The following is a 25,617-nucleotide window of genomic DNA, read 5'->3' as shown; positions in this document are numbered from 1 at the left end:
TATATTTTCATAGCCAGTTTTACATGGGATGATATAAAGAAATGAAGAATGCACATCTGCCCTCTGAGATATATCTACAAGATTTTACGAACCTCCCTTCGGGCCCAACAAAGTTGTTTCTATAGCTTTCAAATATTATACATCCTTTCATGAGTTGTACAGTTGTCAAAGTTAAGTAAATATGACTTACTGGCTACATATATTTCTCTTTAATATCTCTGACAGTTTTGACTACTTTATTGTTTCTTAGAAACCTCATATCCTTCCCCTAATGTCAACTGAATCTTACTCAATCTGTTTATCCACACTGGGCTACCAGCCGACATTCGAGAACACTACTCATTGGTCAAATCAAACTCTGCAAGCAGTATTTCTTCCTCAGCAACACATCAATCCCTAACACCCCTAAGGCTGTATCAGAGAGAATCCTGCTCCATCAGTTCACCTCTAACAGTGAGTAGTAACAGGGTAGACTTAGGCTCTTTCAAGCCTTACCCTCTCTACAGCACACAAACACATTTCATTTTTTCTCCTCAGTTTTCTGGGCTTTTCACCCTCTCCTTTTATTTTAGACTTCAGTGCAAGAGTAAGGAGAAACAAGATGTCCTTTCTCTCTACTCTTACTTTCTCCTATATTCATCATGAAGGTATATACAAGTCTTGCCAATGCTGAGTTCCTGTATGAATCCACCCCTTAACCAACTCTTCTCTTGCATCTGTGACAAGCAACTCATGATTTTCTCTTAAAGCTGTGCAAGACAGACTGAACTATTAATAGCAAAGAAGTGGTATTCAGAATGTTTGTGTACACTGCCTGATAACGCTTTCAACTTTTCTTAGCATTCAGTGACTGGAATTTGTGTTTTCTAAGTGGTTGTTTGGGGCATTGTGGGGTGTCAGGTGGTTTTGTGATATTGACTCATTTTCATCTTTGCTTGCATTTCAACTATAGTTTCTATTTGTGAACTTCTGCATTTTTCCATGTTATACAGAAAAAATGCTGCCACACCACACTCCACAGTATGAATTCTTCAAGGTTTTTCATGCATCTTTGTGATGCCATGTCAAAATAGCTCTACAGATATTGAAACCATTCTTTGCAGGTTATCAGTCTATTCTGTTCTCAGTCCTCAATAGCTGAGGTTCTGTGGACTGCAACTGGAGTGAGATAACTACTAGCAGGTTGGTAGAACTCTAACTGAATCTTCAATTGAGAGGCAAATTGTCATTGTTTACTTACCAAGGCTTGTCCCACTCTTTTGTGACCCCGTGGACACACGGGGTCATACGTCAGGCTTCTCTGTATATGGGATTTCCCAGGCAAGAATGCTGGAGTGGGTTGCCATTCCTTCTCCAGGTGATCTTCCCCATCCATGGATTGAACAAACATCTCCTGCATTGCAAAACAGCATGCCCCAAAGGCTTCTCTGAAAGTTGAGATAAAACATCAATTGAAACAAAGATAGTGAATTAACATTATTTTGATTGTCATTTTTGGAAAGGCTAGTTTGTTAAAATGTGGATTTCCAAGTCACACTGCCCAGAAATTCTGATTCTGCCAGTCTGAAATAGGGCCTACAATATGAAAGCTTGTCCAGATTCCCAGGTGATTCTAATACTCTTTCTTAGAAAACTAAGCCTAACTTTTATCTCCCTTTAATGATAAGCTGGTCTTTCTCAGGTGGTTCAGTATAAAGAATCTGCATGCAATGCAGGAGATGCAGGTTCAATCCCTGGGATGGGAATATCCCTTGGAGAAGAAAATGGCCACACACTCCAGTATCCTTGCCTGAAAAACCTCATAGACAGAGGAGCCTGGCAGGCTATAGTCCATCGGGTCACAAAAGAGTCAGATACCACTTAGTGACTAAACAACAACAGTAGTGATCAAATGAGTTAGACTGTCTGAAAGGATTAAATGTTGCTTTGTGATTAAGTGATATTTGCAAAATTTTTAACAAATTCATTTTCTTGGTGTGCACAGAAATTTTTAAAAAGTACATAGCTGAAATATATGCTGGCTCTAAATATAATATTATTAGAACTTCTTGGATTCCCTCATCTATTTAACAATTAGAAATAGATTTCTTCCTAATAAAGGGCCCCTGGACAAGGGCCATGTCCTTTCCTCACCCAGACCCATCAGCAAATCTTACTGTATGACAAAAATAATTATTAATAGTAAAGTCTTAGATATGGATTTAAAAATAGAATAGATTTCTCTTTTGGAGCTAATGAAGAAATGTTTGGCAGGCATGATTTTTGAAGATGCATCTTTAGACTGCTTCCAATTTTTGCCATTTTCTTTTTTAGACTTATTTCAGAATTCTGATTCAAAAAGCAAAACAAAACTTCTATTGGAAAATACAATAATTACCAAATAGTATCTTGCAACTGTGTGAAGGAATATTTCCAATGTAAATCCAATTGGTATTTCTCCCACAGAACATATACCACAATTCATTTGAAAGAGCATATCAGATCCAAGAACCTCAAAAGCTTCTTTCAGGCATAGCAGATTCTTCATGTTCCAGAAGAAAAAGAGAAGTTAAAAGTATATTTATTAAAGAAATGTCTACTTCTAAAACAATGAAAAGCATGTAATGTGTAAACATATAAGATCATAGGAAACTGTATGATAAAATGTTTAAGACCATGGATTCTGTTGCCAAATTGTCTGGCATAAAATTGAAAGGTTGTTGCTGAGCTGTGAACAACGCTGAGATTCTTGGCCTCCAGAGGAGAATTCAATCCAGGGCCAGTGACAAAGTCTGATTACTCAGAACTTTTGTGTAATAATATTTTATTAAAGTATAAAAGAGATAGAGAAAGCTTCTGACACAGACATCAGAAGGGGGCAGAAAGAGTGCCCCCAGCTAGTCTTTAGCAGTGTGTTATATAGCTACTAGCAGTCAGCTAATTAAAAAAAATAAACGTCTCAAAACTCAGAGAATGGCACCAGGCCCCTCACCCACAACATGCATTCTGAGATAACATTGGCACAGTGTGAGTTGTCCTGGACCATAAAATGATTGACATGAATCTTGAAGAAAGGCAGGTATCCAAGCAAATACAGTCTCATTAACATGGCTTAAGAGAACATTTGCTTGAGTAAAACATACTGGTTTGTCAAAGTCAGTTCTGAGTCTTAGGCAAGAACTGACTTGAAGACAGTCTAGGATAAATAGATAGTTCATTAACATAGCTTAAGATAAACATTTCCATAAGAAAAATGCATTGGTTAGCTCAAGGTTTGAGGAAAGTTAAGTTCAGGTAGAACCAGGTGTCCTCCTTATGTCAACACAGAATTTTAAAAGAAATCTCTTTTAAAAAGAAACTCCTTTTTGAATTTGGATAGAGAAGGGGGAAATATCTAACACTTGTAGTTTGTTTCCTCCTGCTGCTTAAGAGAGAGATTAAAAATGTCTGACATTTGCAGCCTATTTCCTCCGTTTGGAGACCCTGGCCTTTCTGCCTGATGCCCTCTCAAAATCTTGCAGCTCTGGTAACTGGGCCACCTTGAGCAGTTTGCTGATTTACTCATCTGTATGTTTGAAATCATGATAATATTGCCTTCAAGGCAAGCACTTTAACTTAGTATCTTCCTTACCCCATCTTTAACACAGTGGTAATAACAATATCTCTAGCAACAAAGGGTTCCTCTGAAAATTAAATGATATACTGTATGTAAGCTGGTTTATCTGGTAAATGAGTTGATCCATATTGAAAATTCAGGAAGTCTTATTCATTACTGTAAATACTAAGAATTTGAATTGCATTCTATCTGTTTTTACTTGCAGGTGATAATTATGGATGATGAAGACACATATTTGTTGAAATTTAAAGGCTATAATTTTCAACATTCTATGGTTAATATTGACTTTCTAGAAAATCTAGATAACTTTGAAATTAGAGATGATGATGTCTTCACCATTACATACCCCAAATCTGGTAAGTCTGAGGAGTGGCCACCTGTTTCATTCTTCACTCTGATTTGTGGACAGATGTACTCTTATCCAGTCTTTGACAGTAGCCCAGCCAACAATTAGGTAACCATTTAGGATCAGAAGAAAAGTTAAACAAATATCATATCTCTATCTTACAAGGTCATTTGAAATGCTTATATTGTCATCTCTGTTAGCACATATGAAGAAACCAAATAGGAAGTCAATAGGAGATACTTAGTAAATGATGCCCTTGGTCTGAGAATGAAAAAAATACATTAAAAAAAAAAAGCAGGATTTTTGTTAGGAGCTTATCTCAGTCAGAACTAATTCACGATTTCAAAGTTCTCTAATTGTTTTGTACTTCCATATAATAAGAAACCCCAGTAGCTCAGATGGTAAAGAATCTGCTTGCAATGCAGGATACCTGGGTTCAGTCCCTGGGTTGGGTAAATTCTTTGGAGAAGGAAATGGCAACCTACTCCAGTATTCTTGCTTGGAGAATTCCATCAACAGAGGAGCCAGGCGGGCTATAGTCCAGAGGGTTGCAAAGAGTTGGACACAGTTGAGCAACTAACGCTTTCCATATAACAAGAAAATAAATTTCTCTAGGACAAATTGTCCTCAACATGAAATTTTTACAACATTTTTTTTTCATATATTGGGCTTCCCTGATAGCTTAGATGGTAAAGAATCTCCCTCAATGTAGGAGACCCAGGTTTGATTCTGGGGCTGGCAAGATCCCCTACAGAAAGGAATGACTACCCACTCCAGTATTCTTGCCTGGAGGATTCCATAGACAGAGGAGCCTAGTGGTCTACAGTCCATGGGGTCCTAAAGAGTCAGACACAATTTTTCATATCAGACAATTTTTTATATTATACTGTTTAGAACATAAGATGACCGGGGCCACTGAAGCAATGTTGTATGAAGTGAATAATGTTCTCAAAGACACACTGGAATCTAAGTCAATGGAAATAAAAGCATTCCTGATTTTTATGAAAATACTCCAACTCTTCCCTTTACCATCTACTTTGAAATTCATGACCTTGTTTACTTCCTTGAAATAGTAATATATCCATTTACCCCTTGTTTCTTCCACTCTGCACAACTATTAACACCTCTGATTGGTGATTATTTTTCCTCCCTTAGTTATTAGTGGCATCTCAGTTTGCCTAGCTTTAGTTCAAACACTGAAGTCTATATCTAGTTTTTCCTTTATCGTTAATTTTTCCTCAAGTATTTTGTTAAGAAATAATAAGTAAGCAAAAAAAAAAGTGAAAGAGGTCTTGAGCTCTTAATTCGTCTATTCTTTTAAATGACAAAGCTTCTATATGGAAGACAGCAAAAGAGATACAGATATAAAGAACAGACTCTTTGGCTCTGTGGGAGAAGGCGAGGGTGGGATGCTTTGAGAGAATAGCATTGAAACATGTATATTACCATATGTGAAATAGATAACCAGTCCAAGTTCAATGCATGAAAAGAGCCCTCAAATCGGGTGCCCTGGGACAACCCTGAGGGGTAGGATGGGGAGGGAGGTGGGAGAGGGGGCTCAGGATGGGGGACAAATGTGCACGCGTCACATGACTGACTCATGTCATTGTATGGCAAAAACCACTGCAATATTGTAAAGTAATTAGCCTCCAATTAGAATAAATATATTAATTTTTTAAAAAAGACAAGAGACCAAGGAAAGGGAAACAGAGTTAGTCAGAGAAAATTTTGGAAACAGACTTTACTTGAAGTAGAGGAAATAGAAAGAGCTGAAGGATGAATCTGATTCACTACTATTACAGAATCAGAATCCCCACAGCTCTTCAGAGTGAAAAAGGAAGTGAAAGCCCTTGATTTCATCTCTAATAATTTTAACGTAAAACACAAACAAACAGAACACTTGGATGAATTCACTGACATCTTTAGGATGGTAAAAAGAAAGAAAAAGCTCCAAATAATTTTGAGATGGGTGGCATTAGTATTGACATTTATTGTTCAAAATTAATTCAAGGTTGAAAACAAGATATATATTTTTACAGGTACCATCTGGACTCAGCAGATATTAAGCTTGATTTACCATGAGGGACATCGTAATAGAACTGAAACTGTGGACACAATTGACAGAAGCCCCTTCCTGGAATACAATATACACAACATAGACTATGAGAAGAGACCATCCCCTCGCCTGTTTACCTCGCACATCCCATACTATTTAGCACCAAAAGGTCTTAAGAACAAAAAAGCTAAAGTATGTCACACAAATAGCTCATGAACCTTTTGAACAAGCAAAAATAGTTTCTTTCTATAATGTCCTCCCAAACCCACTCATTCACATTCCTTCTAATGTGATGATTATAATCTTTCTGACATTGTTCTTAGTCGCTCAGTCCTGTCTGACTCTTCACAACCCCATGGACGGTATTCCATCAGGCTCTTCTGTCCATGGGGATTCTCCAGGCAAGAATACTGGAGTGGGTGGGTTGCCATACTCTCCTCCAGGGGATCTTCCCAATCCAGAGATTGAACCCAAGTCTCCCATGTTGCAGGTGGATTCTTTAGAGTCTGAATCAACAGGGAAGCCCATGAATGCTGGAGAAGCCTATCCCTTCTTCAGGGGAACTTTCTGACCCAGGAATCAAACCAGGGTCTCCTGCACTGCAGGTGGATTCTTTAGCACCTGATCTACCAGGGAGGCCCTGGTACTTGCTATACCCCACCAAATAGAAATATTACTTAACACATTAAAGCTGTATTTGAAACTGTAGCTATATACATGGATTGGGATCTCACACACATTGTTTGCTGTGTAATTACAAAACATATAGCAAAAATTATTTTGCCATCACATAAAATTATAGTCTTTAACAATTTAGTAGGATTTTATTCTATGACTATATATACAATATATATGATTGTGAATTGACGACCAGGTTAAGTTTTAGAAAATGTCTGTACTGTATTGCAATAAGCAGTCTTATAGATCTTCACATTTTTTTTGTTCTGATGAAGTGTTTCCCTTAAAGTGAAAATTTCAGCTTTAGATGCCCAAATTTTTAAATGTTGGTAGGTATTATCTACTTGCCTTATAAAATCTATCACTGATACTTCATCAAGTAGCATATGTTTTTTTCTTTACACACTCAGCAAAGAATGAAATTATAAATCTTTGCTAATGTGTTAGGTAAGAATGATCTTAATCTTGAGTAACTGTAGTCCTTTTTTTAAAAAATAAATTTGAGCCCCTTTCTGTTTATTTCTAGGCCTTGAAATATCCTTCATATCCTTTGCCTATCTTTCTTAAAATTTGTCTTTATTTACTGTTTGCTTGAAGCATTTATATGGGGTAAAAATTGTTCCACTTAAGAGTTTACCTTTTAAACTTGTTGAATGCTTTTAATTTCATGTAACCAACTTAACAATCTTTCCTTCATAGTATCTTGCTGTTGAGTTTTGTTAATAAATACTTCCCAGCCAGAAAGACTGTGCAAATACTTTCCAGTTTTCCACTCTGTTTTTATTTTTTATATTTAATTATAAATTATATTGGATATCACAGGTGATTTAAAATATACTTATTGCATAATAATTGCAATGGGATTGGCCAATTGATCCAATGTGCTTTTAGCATTTAGTCTTTCCCTACTGTTTTCAAGTCTACATTTTGACGTACTACTTCTATATTTCCATCCTCTGATTGTTCATTCTTCATTCCCAAAATTAATAGATATATTTAATATGTGCTCATTCTTCACTGTTTTGAATGATGTAACTGATAAGGACAATCCCATGAAGTATATTCTTTAATAATAAATAATTCTTTAATTAAATATTCTTTAATATTTCCCAATATATTTAGATACTGATTAGCATTAATAAAATAAGATTAAGTCTGAGAAAATCATTATCATTGCTCTTTTCCAACAACTGCTCTTTTCCATCCAGCAGTATTCTATTGCTCTTTATTTATCAGATGTCTGGGCTTCCCAGGTGGCTCAGGGGTAGAGAATCTGTCAGCGAAGTAGCAGATGAGGGTTATATACCTGGGTTGGGAAGATCCCCTGGAGAAGGAAATGACAAACCTCTCCAGTATTCTTGCCTGGAGAATCCCCATGGACAGAGAAGCCTGGCAGGCTGCAGTCCCTCGGATCACAAAAGTGCTGGACATGACTAGGCAACTAAACAAAAGCAACATTTCTGTCCATCACGAGTGCTGTGATGCTCTTTGTATGCTTCCTACATTTTTTTTTCCTGGATTGCCAGTTTTTGGTTTAAATTTTACACATGTAATTAATTGGTTTTCATTATTGCCTTCTCTATTTAGCTATTACTGTTATAAAGTAAATGATACTGATCTTGTTACACTGTTATATTTGGCTCCACAAATCTCTTCATTTGTTTTATTAATTTTCCCTATATTCTCTGAAATACATTTTATTTTAGAATAATAATATATTCTATGTTTCTCTGCTTTTCAATATTTGCACTTCCTTCTTTTCTGTTTCAGGACTTAAAAATCTGTAGAAGAAAAATAGCATATTGAGGTGAAGAGAAATATTATGTCCTTGACTGACATTTTTTAGTATACTTTTCTTGATTTTGTTTTCTGTTGCAATGATTTTGAGGTACACAATGCTGAGAAATACTTTCCCCCTGTTTCTCAGTACTCTTGAAATTTGAATTTTGTTCTTCAAACAGTTCTAATCACTTAAAAGTCCTTTTTTGGCACCCTATAGGTACAACATTTCCTCTTTCCCACCTTTAAACTAAAGCAAAAAGAAATTGGTTAGATATTTACTAATATTTTATTTCTGAGATAAATCTTACATTTTTATATTATTGTATTTTATTAACATTCTGTTAGAAGAGTTTTATTTTTTTTTCAGGAAATTTTATCTGTAATTATTTTTAAAAGACAATTTTCTATGATATTGAAAGATATTTGATTTTAATATCACTGTAAGTCAGTTTGTAAGACAAATTTTGAAGCTTTTAAAATTTGGTTAGTTTTTCAAGTATTTTAAAATTACAAATAAGAAGAATATTTTGAAGATTTAATTAAATTCCACTACAATATGTCTCATACTGATAGCTCTATAGTTCTAAAACATTTTCCCTTTTTCAGTTTTATTTATTTACCTTTCCCTAAATCATTAGTATAATTTTACTTTCAAAATAAATTATCATCCTTTCATCTATATTTCAAAACTTGGAAAAAACTGCAGCATATACTTTCATAAACTAATGAATGTTTATCTAATTCTATGGTTACATCTTATCATTCATTAGTAACAGTGAAAATTTTTAGGTTCTTTCCTTTGTACATTTTTCAGACTATGGACATTTTCTTATTATATTGGTTTTTTTTTTGCTGCAAAGAACTAAAATTTTTAAACATAATTTAATATTCTCCACTTCATTGATTTTTGCTTTGATTTTAACTTTTTCTCATATTTTGTTTGAACATATTTTTGTCATGTGGTATCCAATATTTATTTGTTAAATATGGACATTTTAAAATGATGAATATTGATTTCAGCATTGCTATGAGTATAATGTTGTTAGCAGCAAAGTAACCTATCTTTTCATTTTTAATTTTCTCATTGGTTCAAATTATTCTGAAGAATTTTTATTTTCAAATAAAATGTTTGTAAATATTTATAAAACTAAAATTGTTTTTCAGTGTTGGTAATTAATATTATGGAAGAGTAATTATGGAATCAGGTAATGGTATAGTAAGAATTCTAAGTTTTGAAATTCATTAAGAAGTTTTATGGCCAATTACATGTAGATCAATTTTTCAAGACATTCCATGACTACATGAGAAAATAATGTATATTCTCTGCTTGGGGCACCAGAAATTGAAAGTGTTAGTCATTCAGTTGTGTCCAACTCTTTGTGGCCTCATGGACTGTAGCGTGCCAGGCTCCTCTGTTCCTGGAATTCTCCAGGCACGAATACTAGAATGGGTATCCATTCCTTGTCCAGGGGATCTTCCTGGCCTAGGGATCAAACCCAGGTCTCTTGCCTTGCAGGCAGATTCTTTACCATCTGAGCCACCTTGGGATACTAACACAAACATATAAAATAAATTTTTCTAAATGATATTATAAATTTATTATGTTAATCCTTTATGCTTATGTCTGAAGATAAGTGTGTAAATTTTCATGATTGTTACTAAATTGAAATCTTTACAGAGTTTCTAGACATTGTGCTATTCACATTTTTCTATTAATGCAGTATACAGATTCCTATTCTGTTGGTCATTAGAACCAATTTTTTTATCATCCTATTAAAATATTTGGCTTTAAATTCTACTTAGCTATATATTATCAATTGTTTTCCCTTTCCATGAGGATTTGACATGTGTCTTTTCTTGTTCTTTATTTTCAATATTATTTTTGACTGCTGTATAATTTTGTATGTTATGTAAGTAATTCTATGAGACCCACACTTTTCCTTCATTGAATACTTAGGTTATTCTATTATTCTGTTATTAGAACTTGACATGTTACATTACATTCTTGAGCATGTCCCGTGGTGCACGTCAGCATGAGCTTCCCTAAGCACCCAAGAATAGAATTGCAAAGCCACAAAGGACAAAAATATTCAATTTCATAAAATGACGCAATTTTTTTCAAATAAAGTTATTGCAGCATAAACAGTGAAAACTACAACTATGAGTTTTTATTTTTCTTTTAGTATTTTTTTTCTATTGGATTTCCTAATTTTATCAATTTGGTGATTATAAGATGATATCTAAAATTGATCTTAATTTCCATTTATTTAATCAATAATGAAATTAAGCAGGTTTTGAAAACTTTATTGTCCATATTTATTTCTTATTCAGTGAAATTATTGTAATTTTTGTCGTTTTTTTTATGTTACTTTTTCATAGAGATTTGTATACGTATCTTCTGTTTTATTTTGTTATTGTTGTTCAGTCTATAAGTCATGTCCGACTCTGTGGGACCCCATGGACTTCAGCATGCCAGGCTTCTCTGTCCTATACTATCTCCTGGAGGTTACTCAAACTCATGTCCATTGAGTCGGTGATGCTGGCCAATCATCTTCTCCTCTGTCGCTTCCTTCCTCTTTTTCCTTGAATCTTTCTCAGTATCGGGGTCTTTCACAATGAGTAGGCTCTTTGCATCAAGTGGCCAACATCAGTGCTTCTGATTTCAGCATCAGTGCTTCTGATGAGTTCAGAGTTGATTTCCTCTAGAATTGATTGGCTTGATCTCCTTGCAGTCCAAGGGACTCTCAAGGGTCTTCTCCGGCACCACAATTGGAAAGCATCAATTCTTTGGTGCTCAGCCTTCTTTATGGTCCAACTCTCCCATCTGTACATGACTACTGGGAAAAACACAGCTTTGACTATATAGACCTTTGTCAGCAAAGTGAACTCTGCTTTCTACAACTGCCTAGGTTTGTCATAACTTTCCTCCCAAGGAGCAAGCATCTTTTAATTTCATGGCTGCAGTCACCATCCACAGTGATTCTGGAGCCCAAGAAAATAAGATCTGTCACTGTTTGCACTTCTTCCCGCTATTTGCTGTGAAGTGATGGGACTAGATGTCATGATTTTAGTTTTTGAATGTTGAGTTTTAAGCTAGCATTTTCACTCTCCTCTTTCACCCTCATCAAGAAGGCTCTTTAGTTCCTCTTTGCTTGCTGCCTTTAGAGTGGTATCATCTGCATATTTGAAGTTGTTGGTATTTCTCCCAGCAATGCTAATTCCAGTTTGTGCTTCATCCAGCCCAGCATTTTGTATGATGTACTCTGCATAGAGGGCTTCCTAGATAGCGCTAGTGGTAAAGAACCCACCTGCCAATGCAGGAGACAAAAGAAAAGTGGGTTCGATCCCGAGTCGGGACGATCCCCTGGAGGAGGGCTCACAACCCACTCCAGTATTCTTGCCTGGAGAATCCCATGAACAGAGGAGTCTGGTGGGCTACAGTCCATGCGTTACAGTGAGACAGACATGACTGAAGTGACTTAGCACACAAGCACTCTGCATAGAGGTTAAATAAGCAGGGTAACAACACACAGCCTTGATGGACTCCTTTTCAATTTTGAACAATCCATTGTTCCATGTATGGTTCTCTGCCTTTTCTGAATCCAGCTTGTACATCTGGAAGTTCTTGGTTCACATACTGCTGAAGCTTAATTGCAGGATTTTGAGCATTACTTTGGTAGCATGTGAAATGAATGCAATTGTATGATAGTTTGAACATAATTCTAGATACTAATCTATTCTTGGTATCTGTGCTGCACTTATATTTTCTTGCTTTTTGTAAAGCTTTGGTACATTTTGATGAACAGCATTCTTATTTTAATGGAGTCTGACTGATCCATTTATATGTATTTCTGTATGGGAATATTTTCCTGTTTGAAAAATAGTTTCTTTACACAAGGTCAGTAATATGTTCTTTATCTTTTTAGAGTCTAAAAATTTGCTTTCAAAGTTAAATCATTTATCCTTTTGTAAATATGTTTCTATACATTGTGTGAAGTAGAAATCCATTTTTTAAACATGGATTATTATTTACCCAACATCATCTGTTAAGTAGATTTTCCTTTTCTCACTGATCTCCAATGATACCTTGCCTGTATATCAAATATCACTTAATGCTCACAGAGGGTATATGAAACCTCTTTTACGGAAGGTAATTTGTAAACTTAATCAACCTTACAATAAATAATTTCAGCTTTAGAAATTAGTCCTATATGCTCACAGAAGTGAAAATTCATAAGAATAAAGATTTTATTGCCATGATCCTTTTGATAGAAAAAACCTTGAGAACAAGTTAGTTTCTGTCAGTAGTAGCCTGGATAAAATAAATTACTTTGCATTCATATAATAAAATACTAAGTAGGTATTAAAAAAATCTGTAAAGATAACCCAGAATTTTTCAAATTGTTCGTTATTCCCTCTGCAGATAATTTACGTCTACAGGAACCCCAAGGATGTTTTGACCTCATTTTTTCATTTTTCTAAATGGTTGATTACATTAGAAGCTTCAAATAACATAGGACATTTCATGGAAAAGTTTCTAGATGGAAAAGGTAACTATGAATTTATTTATCAAGCAACATGTTTATGAGGCCACGTGTTATTTAGCCAAATTCTCAAACCAAGGGAATGTATTTAGTGAGAAGAGAAGGCTAATCATAATATGTTCAATATACACAAGTGGTTGGTATTGGCTATCTACTTGCCACCCTATAGGTTTGTTTTTTTTTTTAAACTAGGACCACCTATACTGAGAATTGTCAGGGCTACACAGTGTATAAGAGAAACTTTGACCAGGGAATAGTAGAACCAGAAAAGGTCTAGATCCAAAGCTCATTCCAGAGTAGCTTATCTAGGTGTTGTTTTGTGCTCTGTGATGGTCCCGGGGGTAGACCTTATCTGGCAGCTGTGGGATTCTCATTCCAGACCTGAGAAAGATAGACTGATGCAAGCGATTTGTGGAATGTGGGAACCGGGATTTCTCACATTAGAAGTTTATATTCATGTGCTGGTTTGTAGGTAAATAAAGTTGTTATCCACAGATCTTTAAACTGACAATAATAGGAGAAATAAAAATGTATGTTTTCAGGTGAAGGAGGCAGAAGAAGGAAGGGAGTGATCTTAACAAAATCTTAGTTCTTAACTAATCTTAGTTCTTACCTAAGAATTTAGTTCTTCAAGATTCTTTTCTCTGCATTGCTGCTTTCCTACAAACATAGAATAACTTGCAAAAGCAGTTTTCTCCTAAAATGATGCAATTGTTTCCCACAACTCCACTTTTTAAAAGATAGCATAGATGTCCTGTGGTTTGGAGCTTGGTTTGCCTTTGAAGGATTCTTGAACAGAAAAGACAGACTATAGCTTGTTATGTAATAAGTGTGACATCTTTACCTGCTAACTTATTAACTTTCCCACAGTGTTAGGAAGCCTTTGGTTTGATCACATCAGAGGCTGGTATGAGCATAGACATGACTTCAATATCCTGTTCATGATGTATGAGGAGATGAAGAAGGTAAGAGAAGAAAGTTATTTTTAAATTCTTTCTTAGAAATTCCTTCTTAAGGTTTCAATGAACCACATTCTCCTACTTATCTTTGTGTGGTTGACTTAAAAAATGCACTATGTAAAAGCTGTGAGTTAAGTTTTATTTGGGGAAAATGAGGGCTGCTGCCCAGAAGACCGCACCTCAGACAGCTCTGAGAAACTACTCCAAAGACTCAGGAGGGAAGGTTGGTATATGTGTGATTTTGGTGAAGGGGGATACATGCAATTGAGCACATGTTTTCCCAGTAGGTTTCTTCTAGTCTTGTGGAGATTTTCTATCCACGGGAACAGTCGTCATCATGCAGGATTTTAGTGCTTTTCTAGATATGAGAAGATACAAGAACTGGGCTCATAAAATCAGCTCCTGAAAATATCTAACTACCTGAAGACCTATCCTGCCAGTTTTTCCCTGCGCACAGAGTGCCTTATTTCTGGTCTCCAGCTGAACTCCTTTCAGGGCTGTTGAAGGTCAGCAGCTGTAGCAGCTCATGATTTAATCGTTGTAGAAGTAGATGGCAAGTGCCAATTTGTAGTTGACAGTATCTAACTACTTTTCAGGGTTATTTTTTTCTTGGAGGGAAGGGGTTTAATTTTCTGCAGCTCATTCATTACTGGCCTTCAATGCTCTCTTCTCACTGTACCCACTCCTCATTTTTGATTCCTCTTCATATAATCATCTGTCACAATAAAGGCATACTCAACTGTGTAGAGACTCATATTTTAAAATAGAGAAAGGGCAGTAGGCACCACAGAGGTGAAGAGCTAATAAAATAGGGCTAATTAACTGAGGTGAATGTGTGCTCTGTGATGCAAGCGCTTCCTGTTTTTTTTTTTTAAGAAAATCTTGAAACCAGCTTTCCTGCATAATCTCATAATGTTTATTCTTTGTCATTCAATTAAAGGTGTCTTAAAATATTGCATAAACCAAACAGAACACGTTTAAGTTCACTATTTTGTAATCTGTGATTGATATGTTAATTCACTCAGACATCATTTCTTCACTCACTTCATCAAAAATTATTGAATGCCTAAAATGTGACAGAGAGTAAATTATGAGAAAAAGAGAAGTGAACCTTTTATTTGAACAGTTTGTCATCTAACAGGAAAGACAGGTATTCCCAAGCAAATATAAATAATTAAAAACTATGATAAGTAATATTAAGAAAAACCGTTGATTTCATATAAGTATATAGAAGAAGAGGATCTGGTATCATCAAAGGTGATAGGCAGTGTTTTCTGAAAAAAAGTAACCTGAAAACTGCAAGCTAATAAATATGTGTTAATAAAAAAGAGAGGCGGAAAAAGGAAGCCAGAGAAAGAGAACGTGCAAATTTTCTGACGCATTAAAGTGGATGAAAAATGAAGGAAGAAGAACAGGCAAAGTGAAAGTATTAAAAGATTGAGAGGTCAATGAGAGTCAAGCTGCTCAAAGACTGTAATAAATGATGGGGATTTCTTTCACCTTAAAGGCAGTAAGAAGTCTTTTAAGAATCACAAGAAGGACTGTTATGTAATGCAATTAATATTTTTAGAATATCATTCCTTTTTGTGGATTGAAAAAGATGGTAGTGAATACAGGTAAATTAGTTCGATACTAGTGTGATAACCCACTGAACACCAGTGATGCTTTGGGTTAGAATGGTCACTCTGAGACTGCAGAAACTGTGGAGTTTTAACACATATGTTTATAGTCAAAAGGAAAGGGATTATATACAGGAAAAAAGAAAAAGGGAGAAATGTTAAGATGCTTTCTATATTCTGACTCATATACCTGTGTTGACAATGATGTAATTAATTTACTGTTTAAGGAACACCGAAGCAGGGTAAAGCTAAGAGAAGATTGTGAGATTTGTTTTGACATATGGATTTTAAGATGATTTAGAAGTATCCAAGAAGATATTTGAAAATTAGGGGAACATACAGGTCTACATTTCAAAGAGGTTTGCTCTAAAATTATCAATGGTATTAATTTGGACATCACTATATAGACTATAGTTGAAACCATAATTATGCTTAAAATTGAGAGTGAAGAGGAAAAGGTCAGAAAAAGAGGAGGAAAAGAGAAACAAAGAAAGAGAGGGTATGGGAGAAAAACAATGGGAATAGTACTATTTCCGAGAGAATTTAAAACATAACTTTTGGGTAGAAAGGGTGAGCCCACGAAGGACACTGGAAAGGAACTATCAGAGAGGGAGGGAGAAAAAAGTTGTGTGTGCTGACAGAAGCCAAGCAGGTGTGTCAAGAAACCTTTTTAAGACTTTGTAACCTGTCAGGGCTGAGAAGTCAAGTGAAAATGAAAGTTTAAAATATCCATCAAATCTAATTACATGAAGTATAGAGTGCAGTAGAGTAAACCAGGTTAGAGGGGTTGGGGTGAAATTGATGAATCCCAGATGTATAACACTGGCACAGACACATGTATTAATATATTGCAACTGTCTTCTATATACCTATTTTTATGGCTAATATTTGAACATCCAAAAAATCCTGCCCCCAGTAGAATTATCATCTCCCAACAGAAGTTGCCTGTTCTCTCATGAAATATACTTTACCTTGTGATCAAAGTCAGAAACTAGCTTTCATGCTTGATATCTCCTTCTCCCTTGCCTCTTAATTTCACCAGTTAGTTAATGTCTGAATTCTGTCTCTGATTCCTTTGTGGAAAATGCAAACATATCAACATATATTGCCCCTTCCATGGTCCAGGTCACCATTATCATTGCTTAGCTTCTATAGCAACTCATCTAACTGATTTGTCTACTTGCAATTCTCAGCCCATCTCCATTTATTCTCTATTCTTCAACCCATGTGATCATCTTAAAATGCAAATGTGTTCCCTTCCTTATTTTTATATTTAAGCTGTTCCATAAGAATGTGATCACAAAAACATATTCATAAACAACAGATTTTGCTGAAAATGTGGATATAGAAGACACTGAGTAAGCTATGCAAAATCCTGGAGTATTTGTCTGTTCAGTCATCAGTATACTGTCACCAGGTATCAATTTTATCTTACCTTCCACCAAGCTGCCCATTGTTTATATATTTTTGCTCTAGTTTTTTCATCAGTCTTTCAAATAAATATTTTTTTCACCATACCTTGGGGAGAAACTCTTAACTTTCTCTCTTCAGGAAAATAGAATTTGGTCAACTCAAGCTTCTGCCTTAAAGCCGTTTCTAAAACAGAATCCCTATGTAGCTCAGTACCATCAATATTGATGTAGATTTTGAGGTCTTTGTCTACTACTTCCCTTGAATATTTTTTGATAATTTTAGCTAATACAATTTATGTCTATTCTTTGATTGGAATTGACAAGTCCATATAGATGATCACAAAGCACTTTGAAGATTTCTCACAGAGCTGAAGGTGGTATTCTTAACTATATAGTGTCTATACAACTGTAGAAAACTTTGAAACATTTTCTAGATACTCGTGAAGTGTATCAAAGTATGTAGTTTAAATGAAGCAGAAGTAGCTATGTTGTTTGGAGATTCATAACTAAATTATAAAATTATAAGTAAAATCAAAGAAGTAGTTATATAAATAAGGATAGTGGTTATTTGGGGGCAGTAATTGCTATCCTTATTTATATAACTACTTGTTTTCTGCCCCTACTCCCGTATCACTGTCACTTTATTCTTCTGTTTATGTGAGTAAACTTATGTAAGTTTATGTGAGTAAACTTAATCACCAAGGTCTTCATTTCCATTCATGAATTGGGATCTACTAATTTATTCATATAGTAAAATATATCAGAATTGCCTTTCTGTTGAAAGGTGAATGATAGTTCTTTGCATCTATGTATTTTGTTTATACATTCATCCATTGACAGACACATGGATGACTTCCACTTCCTGGCAATTGTAAATAATGCTATTACCATAAGTGTACATATATCTGATCCTCATCTTCATTTCTTTTGCATGTATGCCCACAAGTGGACTTGTTGGATATGGATTTTAATTTTTTGAGGACTTTGAAAGAGTAGTAAACTTTGAAAGAGGAAGTCTAATGCCTTTATATGTGATATTCTCATTCAAGACTCTATTGGATATCTAATGCCCCTTGAGCTTCCATTTGAATTTTACAATGAATTTTTCAATGTGTAAAAATATCATTGGGATATTGATAGGGATTGCACTGAATCTGTGAATCACTTTTGGTGGTATTAACATCTTGACATTATTAAATTTTCCAGTTCATGACCATGAGATGTTGTTCTAATCAACTTTCTAAAATATTTCCCAGAACACAAATATCTCATCACATTGATTAAGCTTATTCTTAGTATCTTATCAGTTTTGAAACAATTGAAATTAGAATTATTTTGCTGTAATTTAGCCTTTTGGAGAAGGAAATGGCAACCTACCCCAGTATTATTGTCTGGAAAAGCCCATGGATGGAGGAGCCTGGTAGGCTACATTTCATGGGGTTGCAAAGAGTCAGACTGAGCAACTTCACTTTCACTTTTAGCCTTTGGATTGTTTATTGTTAGTGTATAGAAATATGAGTTTTGCATGTTGGCTTTGTATCCTGCAACTATGCTCAAATTGTTTATTAGTTCTAGCAAGGTTTTGTGTGTGTGTGTGTAGAATCTTTAGGATTTTTCTAGGTATTAAATCATGTTCCTGTGAACAATTTTCCTTTCCAATTTAGATGCCTTTTATTAATATTTGTTTATTTTTTCCTAACTGTTCTGGCTAGGACTTCCACTACTATGTTGAAAAGTGGGGAGAAGTGTTGAAGTGGACAGAACGAGCATCTTTGCCTTGCTCCTGATTTAGTAGAAAATCTTTGAGTGTTTCACCATTAAGTGTGATGTTAGCAGTAGGTACTTTATATAGAGCTTTTTCTTGTTGAGATAGTTTCTTTTAATTCTTCATTTGTTGAGTGTTTTTGAATCACGAAAACATGCTGGATATTGTCAAATGCTATTTTTGCAATAAGTGATGTGATCATGTGGTCTTTCCCTTCATTCTGTTTATGTGATATTACACTAAAGAATTTTCTTAGTTTGAACTATCTTGCATGCCAGGAGTAAATCCAATTTTATTATGGTTTTTAATCTTTTCAATATGTTGTTGAATTTGTTATTAATTTGTTGAGGAACTTTGCACCCTATGTTTCATAAGTGATATTGGTCTTTAGCTTTTTCTTACACTGTTTTTCTGGCTTTTGTACCAAAGTGATTCTTGCTTAAATGAATGCTTTTGGAAATCTTTCATACTCTTCAATTTTTTGGAAGAATATGAAGAGAATTGGTGTTAATACTTTGTTGAATATTTGGTAGATGTCACCAGGAAAGCCGACAAAATGGGTTTTTCTTTGTATTCAGTTAGTTGCTTTATTCATTCCCTTATGAATTATGGACTCCCGGGGGCTTCCCAGTTGGTGACAGCAATAGAGAATCTCCCTGCCAATGCAAGAGAAGCAAGATATGCGATTTTGATCCCTGCATCAGGAAGATCCCCTGAAGTAGGTAACGGCAACCCACTCTGCTATTCTTGTCTGGAAAATTCCATGAACAAAGGAGCTGGTGGGTTGCAATCCATGGGGGTGCAAAGAGTTGGACAAGACTGAGAGACTGACCACACACACCACAAACACAGAGAGAATATTCTGACCTGATAACACACTGCAGAACTTAGTAGTTTCTGAAATGCATGCATGTGTGCACGCTGTCACTTCAGTCGTGTCGGACTCTTTGCAACCCTGCAGAATATAGCCATGCCCTCTTCCAGGGGATCTTCCCAACCCAGGGGTCGAACCCCTGTCTCACACGTTTCCTGCACTGGCAGGCAGGTTCTTTACCACTTGTGTCACCTGGGAAGCCCTCTGAAGTGTATATAATAAGTCTCAAAGTGTTGCTTGAATGAGTGACTGAAGTTGAGCTATCCTTATAAAATAAAATGATAGGAAACTCTAACAAAGCTGACAACATCACTCAGTTTAAAAGATTGAATGTTACAGATCTTAGCCAAACTTTGGACTTAGAAAAAGCCCAAGCACTCTCAGTTTTCTAAAATGTGGTAAAGATGTTGGGCTATAACTCTGATGTTCCTTATAGAATTAACAGTTTCTCATATGATTCTTTCAGGATCTCAGAAGTTCTGTGCTTAAAATCAGCAGTTTTCTTGAGAAAGAACTGAGTGAAGAGGATCTGGATGCTGTTGTGAATCAGGCTACATTTCAGAACATGAAGCTTGATCCTCAAGCTAATTATGATCGTATAGTTAAATATGAGGTCGGGATGAGAACAAACGAGGGACGATTCCTGCGCAAAGGTGGGTTAAGTGGGTAATAGAAGCAAAAGTGTTGAGACTTGTCTTGAGTCCTTGGCTGCTAGATTAAGTTAAAAGTGGCCTGCAACATGTCTCTCCAAGAATTACCACTGAAGTCAAACAGAGAATCAATGATCCTAACTAAGATGAACCTGAAAATTAGCCCAGGAAACAGAACAGAACTTCAGTACCTGACTAATAAATATTAGGTTCCTTCTTTTTAGACCATATGACCCTATTTTTTAGAATTTGTTTAAAAGTCTTACCTAAAGGCAAAAGATATGTGTCCAGGAGATCTCCAATTCTTGGTTTACCTTATCGCTCTTTAGAACATTCTAGACAGAAGGTTAATATGTATTTTGTTTTGAGAAGGATTTTTATATCATTACTTTCCCCTCAAGTTCATTATTCTCCATTGTAAAAGGTGGATTAATACCTCATTAACCCAATCTGCTATGAATTCTATCATCCAACAATATGGATAAATTTTTTTATGCTCCATTAAGTTGCCAGGGGTTGCTAAGAATAAATATATTTTCTCCTGATACTCCTTAATTTCAATTTTTTCACTCCATCTTTTTAATGTACATTATTCTAAAACATAATTTGCACTTATCTACATCACTAGACTCATATTTTATCCTAATATATTCATTACAGCACTAAGACAATAGACATTGATTAAATTTTAATTATGTAAACATCTTATTAAAATTACCATGGATACCAATATTTTAAAAAGTCATTGCTTCCTTTTTGTCCCATTTATTATCAGTTTTCACTTCCCATTGCTCAACTAGATCTGATATAAAGCATTTCTCATGCCCATGTAACTAACTTACTGCCAAATGACCGTAATATTTACAAAATAAATTCTGATAATTAAAGATGCCAGTTTATTCATCTTTATTACATAATTGAATTAATGTTGGTTTCAAACTTCCATCAAGTGAAACTTTTGTATTAATGACAGCAGTTGGCACCCTCTGTTCCTTGAATTTATGACTTGAAAATCTATTTGTAATGGTTCCTCTTTCCATGGGATGCTCCAGGCAAAAATACTAGAGTGGCTTGCCATGCCCTCCTCCAGGGGATCTTGCTGACCCAGGGATCAAACCCCAGTCTCTGTGTCTCCTACACTGGCAGGCGGGATACAGCTTATTTACAATATTATATTAGTTTCAGTTGTACAGCATAGTTCAGTTCAGTTGCTCAGTTGTGTCTGACTCTTTGCGACCTACGGACTGCACATGCCAGGCTTTCCTGTCCATCAACAACTCCTGGAGTTCACTCAGACCCCCTGTCCATTGAGTCAGTGATGCCATCCAGTCATCTCATTCTCTGCCATCCCCTTCTTCCGCCTTCATCTTTCCCAGCATCAGGGTCTTTTGTAATGAGTTGGTTCTTCGCATCAGGTGGCCAAAGTATTGAAGTTTCAGCTTCAACATCAGTTCTTCCAATGAATATTCAGGACTGATTTCCTTTAGGGTGGACTGGATAGATCTCTGTGCCATCCAAGGGACTCTCAAGAGTCTTCTCCAACACCACAGTTCAAAAGCGTCAATTCTTTGGCTCTCAGCTTTCTTTATAGTCCAACTAGATGGACCTTTGTTGACAAAGTAATGTCTCTGCTTTTTAATATGCTGTCTAGGCTGGTCATAACTTTTCTTCCAAGGAGCAAGTATCTTTTAATTTTATGGTTGCACTCACCACCTGAAGTGATTTTGGAGCCCCCCAAAATAAAGTCTGACACTGTTTCCCATCTATTTGCCATGAAGTGATGGGATCAGATGCCATGATCTTAGTTTTCTGAATGTTGAGTTGGAAGCCAACTTTTTCACTCTCCTCTTTCACTTTCAAGAGGCTCTTTAGTTCTTCTTCACTTTCTGCCATAAGGGTTGTGTCATCTGCGTATCTGAGGTTATTGGTATTTCTCCCGGCAATCTTGATTACAGCTTGTGCTTCTTCCAGCCCAGCATTCCCGCATGATGTACTCTGCATATAAGTTAAATAAGCAGAGTGACAGTATACAGCCTTGATGTACTCCTTTCCCAATTTGGAACCAGTCTGTTGTTCCACGTCTAGTTCTAATTGCTGCTTCCTGACTCGCAAAAGAGACAGGTCAGTTGGTCTGGTATTCTCATCTCTTTTAAGATTTTCCAGTTTGTTGTGATCCACATAGTAAAAGACTTTGGCATAGTCAATAAAACAGAAGTACATGTTTTTCTGGAACTCTCTTACTTTTTTGGTGATGCAACAGACATTGGCAATTTGATCTCTGGTTCCTCTCCTTTTCTAAATCCAGCTTGAACATTTGGAAGTTCATAGTTCACATATTGTTGAAGCCTAGCTTGGAGAATTTTGAGCATTACTTTACTAGTGTGTGAGATGAATGCAATTCTGTGGTAGTTTGAGCATTCTTTGGCATTGCCTTTCTTTGGGATTAGAATAAAAACTGACCATTTCTAGTCCTATGGCCACTGCTAAGTTTTCCCAGTTTGCTGGCATATTGAGTGCAGCACTTTCACAGCATCATCTTTTAGGATTTGAAATAGCTCAACTGGAATTCCATCATCTCCACTAGCTTTGTTCATAGTGATGTTTCCTAAGGCCCACTTGAGTTCACATTCCAGGATGTCTGGCTCTGAGTGATCACATCATTGTGATTATCTGGGTCGTGTAGATCTTTTTTGTATAGTTCTTCTGTGTATTCTTGCCACCTCTTCTTAATATCTTCTGCTTCTGTTAGGTCCATACCACTTGTGTCCTTTATCGATCCCATCTTTGCATGAAATATTCCCTTGATATCTCTAATTTTCTTGAAGAGATCTCTAGTGTTTCCTATTCTGTTGTTTTCCTCTATTTCTCTGTATTGATCACTGAGGGAGAAGGCTTTCTTATCTCTCCTTGCTATTCTATGGAACTCTGCATTCATACGTGTGCTACATGTGTAACTTTCTGACAGTCCTGGTTTTCCAGGAGTCTGACTGCCTATTTCTAGGTAGGATTCTTTCTGTGAGAAAGAATCAGTGAGAAGCAATGTTTCGATGAGAATTCTTCCACATGAAGGTGGATTTTTGATATGTTCTTGGGGAGAGGGGAAGTTCAACTCCTTTTGCTCACCATCTTGATCTCTCTTCTACTTAAAAATCTTTGGGTCTCTCTCTCTCTCTCTTTTTTTGCAACTTTAAAGATGAAGAAAATACTTACTTTGAAGGGTATCATTAAGAACTACATTATCTGATATAATAGATGTGGTTTGCCAGTATGGTGTGTGAAACTTTGTAAGATATATTTAAATATTCTAATTTCTTTGCATATTTAGCTTTATTTTTCCTTCTTAAGAAAGTTCTATATTACTGGTAGTGGATAATGAAAGTCTAAGATAAGGAAGTGGATTATAGCTCTATTTCCTGTGTTACCGTGTCTTAAGTGTGTTTTTAGTTCAGCCATGTATAAGAAAAAGTGAGGCATCAAATTCCATGGAAAACAAATAGATATTTATCTCCTTGTGAAGATAATAAAGTGGATTGAAGGAAGCTTTTGCCCCAACAGTGCTACTCCTCACCCAGGGCTGTCTCTGTGTTTGTCCCACCAGGTACCATTGGAGACTGGAAACATAACTTGACGGTGGAGCAAAATGAACGATTTGACAGAGTATTCCAAAGGAAGATGAAAGATTTTCCCTTGAAGTTCATCTGGGAAGCAGATGAGGAGTAGGATCAGTGCAAAGTACAATGATATTGTAAAAATCTAACAACTGGAAAGCATATTTTAATATAGACATTAATTTGTGCTTCTCATACAAATGTTAATTACAAAACTTTCTTAATTAACAAAATAAGTAAACTGCTTAGATTCATTTCCATGCCTTTAATGAAACTTTGAGATTTCACTCATTAAAATGATTTGGATAATCTGCATTGTTGGCCTATATGATAAAGTGAAAGAAAGAAAGCATGCAACATGAATATTTTGAGTGTTTTCCATAGCAGGCATTCATTGTTTATCTATAATTTTCTAACTGAAATTTGATATTTTGGCTTAAAACCAATGTGAATATTGAGTAAATAGAGAAATCACATGCACCTGAGAAGCAGATGCATCTGTTTAATGATTTACCAGATCATAAAGTTTACACTAAGGAATTAAGGCTCAAAGGTAGATTGATCATCTAATGGTCCAATTATTTTACTATTTGAATGGAAAGAAATATTTGTATCTTTATCACTCACTAAAATAATTCTATGTGTATTTAAGAGTTGAATATTTAGAATAAAATTACTTTGAACAACAAGAAAAATATAGATAAATATGTCTTTTAATTACTAGATGGAGAAAACCTTGTGATGCATAAAGTGTTGTAACAAAATTAATAAAGTTTATAAATTCACAAACACCTCAAAGTATCACCGTCCATAACAGTCAATAAATAAAAACAACTCGATACTTAAGTATAGTAAAATAAGTAAGTACATTGTAGTATTTCATATAAGAACACTCTATACATCGGTAAGGATGCAAGAATTGCCATTACATGGTAAACGTATGTTAACCCCAGAAACATGGTATGCACTGGAAGAAAATCTGTATGTTTGTTTTGGAATTCATTATACAAGACAGGAAAATTGATAAATTTAAACTATGGATTTAGAAAGGGTGTGGTTAGCTTTGCAGAGGGAGGAGTATAGTAATTGGTCAGGCAAATGAGATGGATCATTCCTGAGTATTCAGTCAATTCAGTCGCTCAGCCATGTCCAACTCTCTGCGACCCCATGGACTGCAGCATGCCAGTTTTCCTGTCCATCACCAACCCCCAGAGCCTGCTCAAACTCAAGTCCATCGAGTCAGTGATGCTATCCAACCATCTCATCTTCAGTCATCCCCTTCTCCTCCTGCCTTCAATCTTTTCCTGCATCAGGGCCTTTTGCAGTGAGTCAGTTCTTCACATCAGGTGGCCAAAGTATTGCATGTTGGTATTGGATCCTGGGGGTTGGTAATACTCTGTTTTTTTTTAATCTTAGTACTGGTTCCATAGGTGTGGCCACTTTTTCAGTATTATTAAGCTGTACTTGTGAGATTTTGTGCATTTTGTCAAATGTTAATAAAGTATGAAATAACTAATAAACATGAAGTCATTCTGTTAGAGCAGATCTCTCCCCACAAACTCTTGAAGTTTATAGAAAAGACAAAACATTGATTCAAAATAAGCAAAAGTTTAAAAACTAAGTAATGCTCAATGTTAAGAGAGAGTAAGGTAAAATAAATGTTCTCTTAAATAAACTGTGGAAATGGAAATCAGTTCAAATATACTTCATAACTATTTGAAACAAATTT

General features: G+C 35.6%; 1 protein-coding gene across 2 annotated transcripts; it reads left to right on the top strand.

Annotated features, from left to right (window-relative positions):
* Positions 1-346: 346 nt before the first annotated feature.
* On the top strand, positions 347-25,408 carry LOC110142513 (amine sulfotransferase-like). 2 transcript variants are annotated; one of them, XM_020901733.2, is made up of 8 exons: positions 392-453; positions 1,104-1,182; positions 3,801-3,951; positions 5,981-6,189; positions 12,881-13,007; positions 13,872-13,966; positions 20,097-20,283; positions 23,879-25,408. In XM_020901733.2, the coding sequence occupies exons 3-8, from the start codon at positions 3,810-3,812 to the stop codon at positions 23,998-24,000; spliced, it is 882 nt and encodes a 293-aa protein (XP_020757392.1). In that variant the 5' UTR covers positions 392-453; positions 1,104-1,182; positions 3,801-3,809; the 3' UTR covers positions 24,001-25,408. The 2 variants fall into 2 exon arrangements, with proteins under 2 accessions (XP_020757391.1, XP_020757392.1); XM_020901732.2 differs by lacking the exon at positions 1,104-1,182 and having other exon boundaries at positions 347-453.
* Positions 25,409-25,617: the final 209 nt, after the last annotated feature.

This window comes from Odocoileus virginianus, chromosome 19 (assembly GCF_023699985.2).
Source record: "Odocoileus virginianus isolate 20LAN1187 ecotype Illinois chromosome 19, Ovbor_1.2, whole genome shotgun sequence".
NCBI classification, from domain to species: Eukaryota; Metazoa; Chordata; class Mammalia; order Artiodactyla; family Cervidae; genus Odocoileus; species Odocoileus virginianus.
This window is presented reverse-complemented; position numbering and strand designations above follow the sequence as displayed.

Excerpts from the sequence above, each read along its gene's own strand:
- LOC110142513 (XM_020901732.2), top strand. The coding sequence starts at position 3,810 with ATGGATGATGAAGACACATATTTGTTGAAATTTAAAGGCTATAATTTT. Across the intron at positions 13,008-13,871 it reads AAAGTTTCTAGATGGAAAAG|TGTTAGGAAGCCTTTGGTTT; the intron begins GTAACTATGAAT and ends ACTTTCCCACAG. Across the intron at positions 20,284-23,878 it reads GGGACGATTCCTGCGCAAAG|GTACCATTGGAGACTGGAAA; the intron begins GTGGGTTAAGTG and ends TTGTCCCACCAG.